The 16,846-nt window shown below is 41.8% G+C and overlaps 1 protein-coding gene across 1 annotated transcript in view; it reads left to right on the forward strand.

Annotated features, from left to right (window-relative positions):
* The window catches only part of LOC149311902 (uncharacterized), an 87,520-nt gene extending 71,069 nt beyond the window's left edge, over window positions 1–16,451 (forward strand). Inside the window, exons 16-22 of the mRNA XM_089526614.1 lie at window positions 3,443–3,590; window positions 6,011–6,122; window positions 6,572–6,731; window positions 8,085–8,192; window positions 10,464–10,550; window positions 11,251–11,404; window positions 15,620–16,451. Coding sequence (XP_089382740.1) covers window positions 3,443–3,590; window positions 6,011–6,122; window positions 6,572–6,731; window positions 8,085–8,192; window positions 10,464–10,550; window positions 11,251–11,404; window positions 15,620–15,624 — 774 coding nt within the window. The 3' untranslated portion in view covers window positions 15,625–16,451. The remainder of the gene's footprint in view (window positions 1–3,442; window positions 3,591–6,010; window positions 6,123–6,571; window positions 6,732–8,084; window positions 8,193–10,463; window positions 10,551–11,250; window positions 11,405–15,619) is intronic.
* The last annotated feature ends 395 nt before the right edge of the window (window positions 16,452–16,846 follow it).

Below are 16,846 nucleotides of genomic sequence, written 5' to 3' on the forward strand. Positions count from 1 at the left end.
GTAAAGGAAGTTACTTGTCTGCACACACTTTTACTAGCACATTACTTGTCTCAGGGTGCCATGATCCAAATCTGGAAAGCTGTTCTTAGTAGCACAGTGTTGCTTGACTTGTGCAAGTGACTGAAAGGCAAAGAATTGGGTGGGGGGGGTAGACATGGTAGACTCTCCATGCAAGGATGTTGTTGGTAGGGAGTCTTGGTTCACACCAGAATACAGGAAGAGTCACTATACAACTTAGGGACCAACATTTTTCCTTTGCCAGGAAGTTGGTATCTAGGTCACAAATGACTTTTGGTCGGCTGTTGCCCATCTTGAGATAAAATTTGCTGTCTTCTGGGACAGAAGAATATCCTTTTAGATTTTCTTATCTCAGAGTTCTGTGCTGCCTGGCCAGCACAGTGATTGCATTACATAAGAGATCTAGTAATTTTTTAAAATTGCTAATGAAACTTCCAGTGTTAAGAATAATACCTGAGAGGAAGGAGTATAAAAGCCCGATCTTGGACAGTTTACTTTATTTGGACTACAGCTCCCAGAACCTGTTGGTCAGAATGTTCCAAGTAGCTTTTTTTTACCTGTGACTGAGGCCATTCCTGTGTTTGTTGCCTAAACTAGTGCTAAGATTGCCTTCTGTAATTTGGCTGTTTGGCTTTGAAGCAAGTTGTCATGTGGTTGCAGTCAGGCAGTTAATGGATGAAATCTTTTCTTTATACAAATTAGCTTAGTCTAGACACTTGCATGTTATTAACTGTCTCATTACTGACAAGGATCTATTAGCTATATTTGGATGTAACACTAAACAGGGAGAGGGCAACCTCTTCAAGTTGAAGGGTCCTTTGGAGGTCCTTTGATTCTGGTGATGCTGAAATTCAATGGGCAAGTACATCGGCAGGAGTGTGGTCTGTAAGACTCCAGACCAGAGTTTTTCACAGGGTTCCAGAAATGAGGTTGAAGAGAGGAGGGACATAGGGAATAGAAGGAAATTTTTTGCTGCTGTGGAAAAGGAATGGCAATGTGGCAGCAGTGCCAGTTTTGTTCTGATCAAGAGCCCACTGCTGATTTTGCTTGCAGCGGAAAGCATAGGCACAAAAGCAGCTTGGAGAGCTCCAAGCAACCCACAAGCCATGTGTTATTTGCCTCTGCAGTAAACCATGGTTTAGTGTTGTGAGTTGAGACATAATGATCCCCAGATTACTCAGCCTACCCTTGCATGGTTGTCAGAAGAAGATCAGAAACTTCTACTTTAGCTTTAGATTTATAGTAGGCGCTCCACATTTGCTGTGGTTAGGGACACAGGATCCCAGTGAAAGTGGAAAAAACACAAATAAAAATGCAATTTATTTTACCTGAGGGAACACCTCTCTAGGAATTTCTTAAATCCTCTAGCACAAACCTATGGTCAACATGTACCTGAAGTTGACCAATAGAGCTGTGCTAGAAGATGTACAAATGTCAATACAAATGTTCTCTCTACGAATCTTTTAAGTTCTCCAGCATGACTTCTGGTGAACATGGATCATAGGCTTGCTGAAAGACCTAGAGTTTCCTTAGAGAAGAATATATTAATCAAATCCATGACTACTCAAATCCGCAAAAGTCAGATCTGCAAATGTGGAGGGCCAACTGTACTTCAAACAGAGATGTGATTCAAACCTGGAATACCCCTGGTGAATCTTAACTGTGATTAGTTCTGACAAGCCAATTTCATGAACTGTAGTTACAATTTGATTTGTTTCAACCAACAATAATTGCGATGAACTACAGTTTGTCCATTTTTTGGACAACATGATAAGCTGTGATTAAACTAAAGTGGAAGTAAAAGCTACTGAAGAACCCTCTTAATGGGAGGGGCCCCAGCGGACATGAGGCTGAGTTTTGCTGTTGCTCATTTTTATAATTCTGAGCTATGGTTTGGCACTGTGTCTAAACCACAATTTAGAAAGATTATGCTTTTGGGACTGTAAATCGCAGATCTCCCAACTAGTATGTCCAACTGACAGTGGTCCAAACAGGGCTATATTAAGAGGTTTGAGATATCTAAACATAGTTAGATATTAACTGAGTCGTACTTAGTCTATCACTGATCAAAGGAATCTGAGTCCTAAATACAAAATGGAAAACAAAATACAGTTAGTGTTACTGAGGGTAATAGCAAAAACAGGATTCATCTCTACACTGGGGTGCACAACTTGGCACAGACTATCAAAAATGCCAAGAAGTAGTAGCGGTGGTGGTAGTAGTATTGTATAGGTATGAATACTAGCACACATATTAGTTTTTAAAAAGGAGATGGAAAAATCCTTGTAAAGAAGGGAGATTGTTTTGTTTTTAGCAGTTTTTTGCTCATTGGAGGTATGGTTCTCTCAGTTAGCCCTCACAGAATTGCTTTGTCCAGCCTTTCTTAACCCAGGGTCCTCTAGATGATATATATATTCCGGTAAGTCCTAACCAGAAGGCTGAGTGGTCTGGGATGGTGCGATTTGTAGTTCAAAATACCTGGAGAAGCCATCAGGTTGGGCTGCAAAGCTGTTAGCGCTTTTCTTTCTTTATGTGATGAGAAATTCCTGTTGCTTTTCTGAGATTCTTTATTCTCCGTACGCCTCCACATGGTGATCAGAGATATAGCAATTGGAAGGGAGAGATGGTAAGTCAACTTCTGCGTATGGCTTTCTCTCAGTCCCACCACCATCATTGGCACACTTGGTGAGGACAGTTCAGAAAGTCTTCTTGGTGGCTGCTTCCAGACTGTGGAATTCCCTTCCACAGGAAGTTAGGTTGTTCCCCATCTCCAGTCTTTTTCCAGCATCCAACAAAGACTTTTCTCTTTACCCAAGCCTTTGATCGCTAACTGCCTGTTGCAGAAGGTTTTTTTTTAATTGGAGTGTGTTGTATTTGTGTATGTATTTTTATCATATTTTAACAGCCTTTTTAAAATGTTTGAATTAATGTTTTTATGTGATTGTTTGTTTAATTGCTTTCTAATTTTTGAATAATCCATTGCTTTAAGTGTATTTAGTTTTAACGCATGTTGTGATCCCTCCTCAGGTCCCATATTGGAGAAAGGCAGGATAGAAATTAATTAAGACAGGAATTGTTCTGTTTTTCTGATATTTTCTTATCAGTCATGCCCCTCCGCCCACAAGTAACCTAACAAGTTGTATTCCAAGTATTATAGCAGGTAACAGCAACAAATTACCTTTCCAACACTACAAAAAGAAATGGGAATAACTACCTTTTTAAAAAGTAATTTTCAAGCTGCTGGCATACATAGCCACCTGAAAGTTTTGTATGCAAGTTGTTTGTGTTTTAGTTTGCCAAACCCAAATACAGTCCCCAAGTTTCTTTTAGTTCTTTCCTCCAAAGCTAGCAGTTAGAATGCCAACCAGCTTTTTATTCTCCTTTCTTTCTCTTCTCCCACCTCCTCCACAACTGTATCTGGTAGGAGGCCTGTGAACACAGTTTAGCAGAGATGGAAACTTCCCACCAGCAAGTCATGGCAGAGATGCGGCGGCATCACCAGAGAGAAATGGAACGGTTGCAGTTGGAGAAAGAGCGGCTTCTGTCTGAAGAGGCAGCTGCCACAGCTGCAGGTAGAAATTACTCTGTGTGTCCTTGTGTGAATGTGGAGAGTTCTCTTTTCCTTGCACATCTCTTTTTTAAAAGATAAATGCTGTACTGAAACCAGTCTCCTCTGGCTAGGAAATAAACCTGAGCTAGTGTGGTGTAGTGGTTGAGTGGCAGACCACATGGGGAGATCTAGATTCAAATTCTACTGAGTGATTTTGGAGCCAAGCAACTTCTCTCAGCCAAACCCTACTTCACAAGGTTGCTTGAAGATGACAAAGACAGGTCTCCCTCTAAATGTGCTTTTAGGATTTTTATTATCATTTATTCGATAATTATGCATCACTTTTAATGTATATTATGTGCAATATAATTATTTCATTTAGTGTGCCTATTAGAATGTTGTGTATGTAAGAATATACATATTATTAGTATTACTTCTGTTATAAAAATCACTGCCATATATGATTTGGTACATACTTGTAGTGTATCAGCAGCAGTGAAGATCTGGCCCTCCAGATATGTATGGACTACAACCCCTATCAACCCTGACTTAATCATGCTGGCTAGGGTTAATGAGAGTTGCCCAGGAACACCTGTAACTGCATTTTCCTCACCCAAGTATATATGTGTGTACTCACATACACAGCATATGACTTTATATACATTACATAATGTATAGAAATATATGCTGCTCATGACATATACTCTGTGTGCCTTCAAATCATTTCTGACTTATGGCAATCCTACCACAGGGTTTTCTTGGCAAGATTTATTTAGAGGAGGTTTTCCTTTGTCTTCCTCTGAGGTTGACATGCCCAAAGTCACTCAGTAAGTTTCCATGGCCAAACAGGGATTTGAACTCTGGTCCCCAGAGTCATAAACCAATGGTCAAACTACTACACCAAGCTGGCTCATAGAATCATAGAATCATAGAGTTGGAAGAGACCGCACGGGCCATCCAGTCCAACCCCCTGCCATGCAGGAAATCCAAATCAAAGCATTCCCGACAGATGATCATCTAGCCTCTGCTTAAAGACCTCCAAGGAAGGAGACTCCGCTACACTGCAAGGGAGTGTGTTCCACTGTCAAACAGCCCTTACTGTCAGGAAGTTCTTCCTAATGTTGAGGTGGAATCTCTTTTCCTGTAGCTTGCATCCATTGTTCCGGGTCCTGTTCTCTGGAGCAGCAGAAAACAAGCTTGCTCCTTCCTCAACATCCTTTCAAATATTTAAACAGGGCTATCATATCACCTCTTAACCTTCTCTTCTCCAGGCTAAACATCCCCAGCTCCCTGAGTCGTTCCTCATAGGGCATGGTTTCCAGACTTTTCACCATTTTAGTCGCCTTCCTCTGGACACGCTCCAGTTTCTCAATGTCCTTTTTGAATTGTGGTGCCCAGAACTGGACACAATATTCCAGGTGGGGCCTGACCAGAGCAGAATACAGTGACACTATTACTTCTCTTATCTAGACACTATACTTTTATTGATGCAGCCTAAAATTTCATTGGCCTTTTTAGCTGCCGCATCGCACTGTTCACTCATGTTCAACTTGTGGTCTACTTGGACTCCCAGATCCCTTTCACATGTAGTTTCATTCAGCCAGGTGTCCCCCATCCTATATCTGTGCATTTTATTTTTCCGCCCTAAGTGCAGTACCTTACAATTCTCTGTGTTGAATTTCATTTTGTTAGCTTTGGCCCAGCTTTCTAGTCTATTCAGGTCATTTTGAATGTTGATCCTGTCCTCTGGAGTATTAGCTATTCCTCCTAATTTGGTGTTATATGTAAATTTGATAAGTATGCTCCCAATTCTGTCATCCAGGTCATTGATAAAGATGTTGGATAACACTGGGCCCAGGACAGAGCCCTGTGGGACCCCACCGGTCACTTCCCTCCAGGATGAAAAGGTGCCATTGTTGAGCACCCTTTGGGTTCGGCCGGTCAACCAGTTACAAATCCATGTAACAGTTACTTTGTCTAGCCCACATTTTACAAGCTTGTTTGCAAGAATGTCATGGGAAACCTTGTCTAAGGCCTTACTGAAATCAAGATATACTATATCCACAGCATACTGAACAGACATAATTGGATTTGGTCCACCAGACCATTGAACTTAAGAAGCTGCCATATCTAGAACATTGGCCCATTTAGACTTTTGTTATCTGTTCTCACTGACAACAGCTATCATGGCTTCACATAGAAAGCCTTTCTTATCTACCTGCAACATGAGCCTTTGACCTGGAAAAGCCAGGAACTGAAGTTGGGATCATGTATATCCAGGCATGTGTGTTCTGCTAAATCGTTCCCCACATCAAGGAACCATATGTTCTTCTGATAGTTTGAAAGCAGTAAGAGGGACTGTGCACTCCAGTTTAGCAAATGTCATATGCCTTTTTTTCATCTTTCCCCTCTTCTCTCACTTTCTTCCTGGTTTTGTTCTAGCCATTGAAGCACTGAAAAAGGCACATAGAGACGAACTGAACAAAGAGCTGGGCAGAACACGCAGTTTCCAGAAGGGAGGTTCAGATGCTGATATACTCCAGCAGCAGCATCAGTAAGCAATTATTCTGGAATGTCCCTTTCCCTCCTTTCTCACCGTTCATTTACAGCACTATGATTCCATTTTAACTGCCATGGTTCCATCCTATGGAATCTTGGGATTCACAGTTTAGGGAGGGGTGTTCAGAATTCCCATCCAGAGAACTCTAAGGCTTCACCAAACTATAAAAGCCTGGATTCCATTGAATGCAATCGTGACTGTTGAATTGAAATTGTGGTGCTATAATTGTGTAGCATGAAAGGGGCCCTGAACACTTCCATCACCTGTCCAGAACCTTCTGTCCTTTGGCCAAGACAATTTCTGTAGCCCACAAGATATACCAGCAGAGAAGATTGTCTTGGGCATAAAAAATGGTGGTGTGGGATGGTGGAGATAAACAGTGTCTGCATCAGGAACTGCAATAAATGAGACCTCTTGCTAACAAATTCTGACCTCTGCTGCAGGTCTGATGTAGATTCCCTGAAGCGGGAACTGCAGGTCCTTTCAGAGCAGTATTCCCAGAAGTGCCTGGAGATTGGGGACCTAGTATACAAGGCAGAAGAGCAGGAACAAATGCTTCAGCACTGCCAACAAGAGGGGAAAGAGCTGCTGCGGCAAAACCAGGCAAGTGGCTCATTACTCCAAGGGCAGGAAATAAAGAGGGAAATGAACAGCTGCTTTGAGGTACCTCTTGGTTCAAGTCACCTGAACAGTTTTCATCCATCTCCTGATGATAAGAAATCGATCCAAAACTTGTTTTTTCACCTCCCCCCCCAACCAGTTCTTATTCCTGGCAACATTTTAAAAGTAATTAATTATTATTACTGATTGCAGCACTGAATAAGATAAGTCACGTTGCTTGGTTTTACATTATTTTTGAATATTAAAGTAATTTTAACATTACTAGAAATTTTACTTGCACAGTAAAGTGACACTATTTCTACACATGTTAGTTTGAAATGTGATTCTTTTGTGACCTTGGCGTGTTACAGACTGCCCAAAAGGGGTGGTCTCATGCCGCTGCCGGTTGCTGCGTCCAGGAACCACAGCAACCAAACCGCGCGGTTCCCGGGCGCAGCAAGAAAGAAGTGCCAAAATGGCACTTCTTCCTGCACCCTGGAAGTGGCGCTGCGAGGCGTGCACTCGCGGTGTCACTTCCGCCGCGTGACGTCTGCGACATCAAAATGGCGGCAACCATCTGTATAGTGTGCTGCCATTTTGACGCACTCGTTCCACGCGAGGGCAAGGCGCGTCAGGAAGCGCCACCCCTCGTGCATAACAACGGCACCTCATGAGCCCGTCTGTAACACACCCTTATTATGAAGAACAATAACTTTTAATAGTGTTTATAACTCTTTACTTCCTAGCTCTGATTATAATAAATAAAGATGGTGGCACAGAAAATAGTGATGAGACAGTAGTGTATGGGAAGAAGGTCTTTATGTGGAGGAAGGGGATGAGGACTGTTGTGAATTTGTGTGAATTCTTTTACAGTGGACCCTTCTTATATGCGGGGGATCTGTTCTGGACACACACACACCTGCATACGGGGGAGAAAAGTATGCTCAAATCCCATTGTTTTTTGTGGCAGCACACACACCATTTTATCCTCCTGGGCTTGCCACACGCGTAAACTCAGGTCTGCATACATCAAGTGCGCACATGGCGTGGGTGCGCTTGTATAGTGTTAAATCCATCAAAAACTGTTCATGATTCTGGCCTAACATACTGTCAAGAAGCTGTTGCTGTGCTATAATCCTGAATGCTTTTGACCAAAAAAAAAATCACAACAGTTAGATGTCATGTTTTGAATGCATAAGATTCTGAAGTAAAAAATTGACACAAAAACAGCATGAGCCAAATTAAAGCCGAAGATAGAATGAGAAAGGCTTGGGAAAATGGACTTTACAAGATGTTAGGGTGTTCCCTGCTAGATTTAAACAAGTCAATGTTCACTTTTGTTGTCTTTGTCCCCAGGAGTTACAGAGGCGACTATCAGAGGAGATTGGCCAGTTGCGCACTTTCATCGCAGCACAGGCCTCAAGCACTTCACACAACAATGAAAGGAGCTCTTGTGAATTAGAGGTGAAAAATGAAAAGAAATGTTCTTGGAACCTGCTTGGAGTAATTGTATAATTGAAGAGACATTAGAGGGGAAAAGAGAATAATTTGATCTGGTTTTCATCAGAGTCTAGCTTAGACTATGGTTCAGAGTTGAAGAATCCTGGGTTTGTGAGCTGGATGCAGCCCACTGTTGTCTCTGATCATTGATCAGAGATAAGAGGCTGTTAGAAGCAAGGAACAGAACTCTTTTTTTTTGGGGGGGGGGGGGCAGAGATGCAGTTGCACTGAGAATACCTGAGTAGCCATGCATGACATTCTGTTCTGGAATGCATGAAGGAGAAACATCCAGTGTGGTAACAATTACATCAAGCTCTGTGCTTTAGCCTCACCCTTAACCCTATCCACTACTGGAGGAATGTTGCCCCAAGACCCTTGCAAAATTGGAATTTGGCTCTCATGCAAATAGTCTTAGTTATGACCTTGCTAAGTTTTCTTTCCCCGATAAGTGAAACTTAATGGACACAGAAAGGACTGCAAGCATTTATACACTAAAAGTGCTTGGAGAAAACTGAGTCATATATTCACAGAGTAAGAAAGTGTTATATCCAATATAGTGTAGCCCATGGACCACATCTGGTCTTTGAGCCTCACTTTCATGCTTCCACCAGCCTAACTGGTGACCATCCCCAGCATTCAGTTCTTAATTTTTTAAAAAATGTTTCTTACCAATCTGGGGATGAAGAACAACTGGAAACTGGCGGCAAATGCAGCAAGTTTCTTCTCCCATTCACCCCCAAATCTGCCCAAATAACCTGAAAAGTTTAAAAAAAAAGGCCAAGCAATCAGAAGTCATGTGTCATCACTTCTGGTGCACTTAAAATATCACATGGATCCTTGGACCTACCAGTTATTCACTCCCTTCCATAGTCAGTTTACTATCTAGTGAAACTTGTGTAAGCTATGATGAGGAAAAGCATGCAAAATAAAACACATTCAACTTCTAACTTGATTTGTCCTAGGTATTGTGAAAATAGATGAATCTAAAAGTAATTGTTTATTTTGTCAAACAGAAATGCCTTTTCCCATAAAAAGAAACTTAAATCTGGAGTCAAGTGTACAATTTCGTGCCCTTTGCACAATTCTTTTAACCTGTACAACCAACTATGTAGGGAAAAGAACTCAGCTTAGATTGGCTACTTTTAGAGCTACTGAACACAAAGTTTGTACTGAAAGGCTAACGATATGCAAAACTAATTTATGATGAATTTAAAACATAGTATTAGATGCATTTATGCTGCCTGTGTCTGATGTGAGTAGGATTTGCCTCTGGCTCCCTTTCCTCTTTCCACCAACTGTAAAATGCCTGTGTGAAGAAGCCTCAGGTCTATACTACTCCACTTGAGATGGATTATTTTCTGAATCTGATTGAACTCCCTCAAGCTGCAAGAGTTGTTGTTTGGCCTTCAAGTTGCTTCAGACTTATGGTGACCCTAAGACAAACTATCATGGGGGTATCTTATCAAGGTATGTTTGGAAGGGGTTGTCATTGCCTTCCTCTAAGGGTAAAAGTATATGACTTGCTCAAGGTCAGCCAGTGGATTTTCATGGCTCTGTGGAGATACAAACCCTGGTCTCCCATGGTTCTGGTCCCAACACCTAAACGAATACTTAAACCAATACAGTGGGCCCTCGCCTTATGCGGGGATCCGTTCCGGATCCCTCCGCATAAGGCGAATTCCACCTATGCTCAAGCCCCATTGTAAACAATGGGGCTCATGCGCAGTGGCGCGTGGGGTGCAACGGGCGCACGCACCCATTCAGTTGAATGGGACGCACCGCCCCTTCCACCCCACGCGCACACTGCGGCTTGAGCGCATATGCTCAAGCCGCGTAAGGCGCACCCGCGTATGACGCAGGCTCACTGTACTGTCTTTATCAATGGTTTAGTTAGTACAAAGTGAGGAAGCATCACAAAGTTTAGTAATACTGGGCAGAAAAGGTCATAATCCAATGCTGAAACCACTACACTATGCTACCTCTCAACGAGAATACTTATCAATATATTATAAATCACTAGACTTTAGCATATAGAATTGCATATTCCAACTCTCATTTTCTGCCAGATGGCATTTCAACATAACATGCTGTGCAGGAGACCTAGACATTTTGGACTTCACTGTTTGTCTGTAATGATGTAAAATTTATTTTACTTACTGCAGCTGTCTCTCCCTTGGCAGGTACTCAGGAATCAAACCATTCTTTTAATACCTCTTTTCTTGCCCTTCTCTGCAGGTGTTGCTCCGAGTAAAGGAGAACGAGCTACAGTACCTGAAAGAAGAAGTACAATGTCTTAGAGATGAAATCCAAATGATGCAAAAGGTAGATTCTGACGAGCAGTCAGATTTATTCATCTTAAAGAGAAAAGATGAATGGAAAACCTGTTGCCCTCTGGATGATGATGGACTCAGACACCCATCATTCCTGTGCATGATAATTAGGGGCTGTGGTATTAGTCCAGAAACATTTACAGGGCCACACAATTCTCATCTCTGTCTCAGGGGGAGGCATAAAGGACCAATTACATAGTCTTCTACTGTTGTAGAGTGTACTTTGAACCCTTTGTGTTAACTGCATCTTACTTCCCTTCTGCATCATCAGTCAGCTTGTCAATGCAAAAATAAACCTCTATCTTGCATTCATATTCTCAGTTTCCATTTTTCTGTGCTGTAGGACTGAAAATCTACAGTTTGCAGGAAATTTCAAGCTTTTAGTCTTGGCTCAGAGTAATGCAAGGGAATGTGTAAGGTACCCTAGCAGCTTCAAATTCCATGCTTCCATAGTCATCATTGTACATGGGGAGCATGTGGCTCTCCAGATGTTGTTTGACTGCACTGCCTCTCACTATTGATTATTCTGGCTAAGGCTGCTGTCCAACAATATCTGGTGTGGGATGGGAGGATTCTCACATTCTCTATCCCTGATATAGATGTTCCCTAGAAAAAGCAATTCAAGCCAGATCTCTTTTGTCCAAAAGTAAATATCAACACCAGGGTGATGAATCCTTCCTTATTCTCTTCAGGATAAGAGGTTTGCGTCAGGAAAATACCAGGATGTTTATGCAGAACTGAACCACATCAAGCGGCGGTCAGAGCGAGAGATTGAGCAGCTGAAGGAGCACCTGCGCCTGGCCATGGCAGCCCTCCAAGAGAAAGAGATGATGCACAACAGTATTGGCAAGTAGAGGAGTGGGATGAAGGGTAAAGCTAAACTGACCAGTTGAGGGGAAGAATTTTGAATGCTACTTTTCCCATCTGTGTCAGAGTAGGCACCTCTGTTTGCTACTTTCCAGTGATCAAAGCAATCTTGTCAAAAACCAAATTGCTTCAGGCAGAAGGTTTCTTAACTTCAATCTTCATTAACAGAGTTATCCCTACCATTTAGGCAAAGTTAACTTAGGGGCCATTCAGACTACCTTTTGCACTGAATTGTAACATGGATTAAAAGTAGAACATTCCCGCTGGTGCCAGTTTTTACACACCCGGATCAGGGTTTTGCACACCAGATCAAGGGCAAATCCCCCTTAGAGCGGATTTTCCAAAAGTGGATTTTTTTTCCCATTTCTTTTTGAAAAACCCGTTTCTTCCCTGCTGCCGGCAAATGTGAACTTGGCCCTGGTCATGAACTGGTCAAGTTCAGGGGAGGGATTTAGGTCAGATGGTGGGCAGAACATGCCTCCCCTCTCCCACCGGCTTTTTGCAAGCAGCTTTTTCTCTTTCTTGTAATTTTTATTTTTCACAGATTATGCGAATGCTTGTGCTACATATTGATAGAGTGTGTATGCTTGTGCTACATTTCCCTTTTGTTTGCTTGCTGCCGGCACGTCACGTCACTTTGCAAGTGGCATAAAAAAATTGTGTGTGTGTGTGTGACACAGAATATGTGAATGCTTGAACTACATATGTTTCCCTTTCAATTTGGCAAATGATACAATGTGTGAATGCTTGTGCTACATATGAGTGGGAAACGGAGGGAAAGCAGAGGATGCAAAGGGGAGGGAATCTGAAATGACCCGGAGGCACACAACACATGCACATACACACCTTGACAAGTTGACAGAATATGCAAACGCTGCCACCAGTTGTTTTTTTTAAAAAGGGAGGGAGGAAAGCACCCAATCCGTTGGCCAGTGGTTGTAGGACACGTCACCTTTGACGAAAGCGGAAGTGAATTTGATTGACAACAAAGGAGGCTCCATTTGAAAGCACTACTGCAAATGTGAACTTCAGCAGGGCAAATTGCATTGATCAAGATAAAAGGTAGTGGGAACTTCTTTCCGGGGAGATTCGGTACTGGCTTATCGAATTTGACCCGGTTCCACCCAGGGCAAATTCCCCAGTGAGAATGGAGAGCTAGGTGATAGATTTGGAGGTTGAGGCAGCAGGTGCAACTATTTTTCCTGAACTCCCAACCATTTTCCTTTGTTGGTGTACAGAGTTGTGTATACCAAATAACTTGTCCCAGGTCCTTTAAAGTAATCTTTTGCCTTGGAATCATAGATTTGAAATAATCATAGAGCTGGAAGAGACCTATAGGTTTAATAATCCATGGTCATATTGCTTGGGAAAATGTGGGAATTTATAGATTTAAAAAAACCCAAGAACTTTTCTCAGCTCTGGCATAGGATGGGTTGACATCTTACCTTTTTCCACAAGCAACAGCTGGTCAGCTTTGTGCATTTTTAAAACAAAAACAGAGCAACTATGTTGTTGACAGAATTCAAAGAATTCAACGTTAGTCTCGAAAATCAATATGCAGTGGGATCTTGCAGCACCTTTGTGAGACTAACTGAAATATAAAAGTTGGCCCAAATGCATCTGAGGAAGTAAGCTCAAGTCTACAAAATCCCATGCTACCAACTTCTAGTTTCAGTTAGTCCCAAAGGTGTTGCCAGATATCTTTACATACTGTGTTGTTGATGAGGATCTCCCCAGTGCCATTCACTATGTTTTCTTCAGACACTGCACACATACAAAAAGTAGGAGGGACGGGTATGCTGACAGCCACTGGAGAAGCAGAGAGAAGTATAGAGTAATGGCAATTGGAAGGTAAAAAGCAGAAACCTTTAGACAGGGGTCTAAGCCAAGGGTGAAAAAACTATGGCCCATGGGCTGCATATAGCCCCTGGGAACACAAGAAGAATTAACCCCGTTTGCTGGAATTTTCCTTCCTACATTGTTAGTGTTCTGCTGCTGTTTATTTTGTCTTGTTATATAATGGCTTAATGTATGTTTGTAATTATTTGTCTTCGTTTGAAAGGCAAAGCAATGTACAAATGTTTGCTGCTGTGTGCCTTCAAATAGTTTCATGGGGTTTTCTAGGGCTGAGGGTGTGACTCACCCAAGGTCACCCAGTGGGTTTCCATAGCCAAGTGGGGAATTGAACCCGTCTCCAGATTCCTAGATCTATGCTGAAACCACTACACCATGCTGGCTATGGTATAAATGTTTGTTTGTAGAAGACATTTAAAGCATTTTATTTCTTTTTTAACTTTTTAAACATTAACCTTTCTGTATTAGAGTCCCAAAGCAAACACACAAACTCCAAGGCTGTTATAGGCATCCAGGCTCCTTGTAATGGACTGGAAAACAAAACCACCCCCCATCACCTCTGCTTAGTTGTTTTCAATGTGCATGCTTGCATGTCCTGGTAAGACATGACTTCTTGCTAAAGCCACCGATTGGATGGTAGAGAATACAAAGGCAATGTCTTGGTTTTCCCTATTTCTGTTTTTTTCCTCTTTTCCTACCACTTTTGTCAGCATTGGCAATGGGTAGAAAACCCACAGGCAGAAACAAGCCATGATTTAGAGCTCAAATGTCATAACAATCCATAGTTTACACAAACCAGAGTTTTGCAAACTTACTACAGACCATGGGTTCAGACTAGTTTGTGACTAGTTAACAAACCATGGCTTGTCAGCAGAGGCACATCACAAATGAAAATTCAGGAAACTACATCATGGCCTTTTCATGACATGCAGACATGAATGTTTTGCAGTAATATACAATCCCTAGAAAGTATGCATTCCAGTCTATTTTTGAAACCAAGAGAAACAAAACAGTGTTCCTGAGAACCTCAACTGTGCCATTCTCATATGACTGTAAGAGCAAAGTATGCAGAAATTGACATGAGGACTTGGGTCATTCCTGTATTAAGTGCTAGCATGGATTTTGTGTCCGCAGAAAATTATAGATAAAGTTAGGGCTGAAAAATTCACAGGTTTCTGGTAAACTAGGTAAATAACAATTTAACACTTTTGCCTAAAGATGTGAATACATTTTCTCAGTTCTTTCTAGCAGGGAAACCTTTTTTCACTTCTGTTTAGGGTTTAGGTATCTTAGGGAGTAATTTTTCTGAGGCTGCATGCCAGTGGTGGGTGAGAGTCAGGCCAGAGCCAAAAATGGACAGGGCCATTTCTTTTCTTTTTCTTCCTTCTCACTCAAGAAGCTACCAGAGGAGAAATGGGTCATACTCTTTCCAGAGATTTGAGCTAGGGATGAGGAACATCAGTGGTTCTGGAAGTCAATTTTTCACTCTTAGGATCCACTACAGGCCACACCAAATCCAGAAATGCTAAATATAAAAAAGCAAAACCAGAAGTGACTTGGAAGACCACATCACCATCATTGTTGTTGTTCTTGTAATACAAGTAAAGAACATTGGGGACTGTGCACCCTGCCCTAAGTAAAACCTGATGCTTTATGAATGCCTCCTGCATGAGGAAAATGTTTGGGTTTTTTGTTTGTTTGTTTGTTTGTTTGTTTTCATATATTGGTCTGGGGACAGCAAAAACACATTTGGGCCATTGGCCCACACTTTACCCAACCCTGGTCTAAACCCAACATTCATATTATATTAGAACAGGGGTCATAAATTACCAATCCCTGCTCTTCAGGGACCACTTTGAAATGTTTTTCTATACCTAAATAAGGATATAAAGAATCACAATGCAATTCTGGATCTAAAACCAAACCAAAACAAACAAACAAGCTTCATTTATATACTGCTTCATACTGCCTAAGCAGTGTCTAAGCGGTTTACAACTGTAAGCTAATTTGCCCCCAACAATCTGGGTACTCATTTTAGCAACCTCGGAAGGATGCAAGCCTGAGTCGAGCTTGAGCCCTTTTGCTGGTATTGAACTCGCAACCTTATGGTTTTGAGTGAGTGGCTGCAGTACAGGCATTTAACCACTGCGCCACCAAGTTATCACCAAGCTGTCTTGAATCCCATTTTGGGAGAAAGGTGGGATATAAATCCAACAAACAAACATAAAATAAAACTGGAAACTGGAGAGTATTGACTACTCTCTTCAAAGAGCTTCATGTCTTAATACATTTCAGATATAGATCCATTTTCTTAACTATTGTTGTCTTTTTATTCCTTAGGTTAGTTTGCTTTTTGTTCCTGGCTTTGGAGGGCAAAAGCTGTATCTCAGTGACCAACATCCCCCTCCAAGAAACAAGACCAAGACACTGTCAGACCATCCTTCGTGCACCTGTATAACTTGGCATGTTTGGGGCTGGATCCTACTATTTGCACCTTCTTTGGGATTTTATACATTAAAATATATTTTATATGGTTGGGGGGGGGGAGTTATGTTATGTAATGCTATACTATGTTTTTAATAAGCAGATGACCAGAGCAATAAATCAGATCCTTCGTCCCAGCCTCCCTTTAGTCATAATTGCTCCCTCTTCCAAATCCTTGAGTTATATCTATAAAACAGAAATGATAGGTAAAACTACCTGTTTAAACAAAGCAAAATTGTACACACGCAACTTTATGGTGAGTCTTCTTGGATGGAAGGTGTTACTTCACAGTAATCAATGTTTTGAATTGCACTGTGCTGGGAGAATGTATTGTGACTGTTTTGTATTGTGACTGTTTTGTTAGGGGGAACCAGTTTTGTCCAGAGACTGTGTAGGGTTTCTGTTTTGTTTGTTTTTTTGGTTTAATTCAGAATCTGGGACTAGCTATTTGTTTTCATGTACTTGAAACAAAGGCAGATTTTTCTGTGTTGATGAAAAGCTCTACACATCTTACTACAAGGTCAGCATCCGCTGCATCCTAGAAGCTCATCTTCCACCTCTGCATCCCTGGGGTGGGAAGAGACTTCTCTGCTAATGTCGCCAGAGCCAAACAATGAAGGCGGCTGATTTTTCTTTCTTTCTGCACAGTTACAAACTAACTTAATAAAAATCCTCAAGATACCAAAAAGGTAGTGATGCTTCTTGGTTTGGGCAGCCATTGTCATTAGGCTGGCACTATGATAAGGTCCAGTAAAGCAACTACCTCAAGCAGCAAAGCCTGGGAGAGTCCAATCTGTTTTTGATAGGATGGACAATGACATGTCCTTACTCTCCCCACTGTGAGAAAGGATGAGGCTGGTTATTTTCTTTAATGCTTTCCCCCAAGGTCCTTGGAGCTAAGGCAGTATGGAGAAGGAAAGGGATGGCCCAGATATATTGTCTGGGTGGTTTTCAGCAGCAACATAGGAGCACAACTTTCCCCTCCATTCTGTTTGTTGCTTTGTAGACTTAACCCTATCACTTCCTGGTCTTCTTAGCCCTTTGACAACAGATAATCAGTTCTTTTGTGCTGTGGCTGATCAA

Source organism: Sceloporus occidentalis, unplaced genomic scaffold (assembly GCF_023333645.1).
Source record: "Sceloporus occidentalis isolate IW3139 unplaced genomic scaffold, rSceOcc1.0.p SCAF_5, whole genome shotgun sequence".
In the NCBI taxonomy this organism is placed as follows: Eukaryota; Metazoa; Chordata; class Lepidosauria; order Squamata; family Phrynosomatidae; genus Sceloporus; species Sceloporus occidentalis.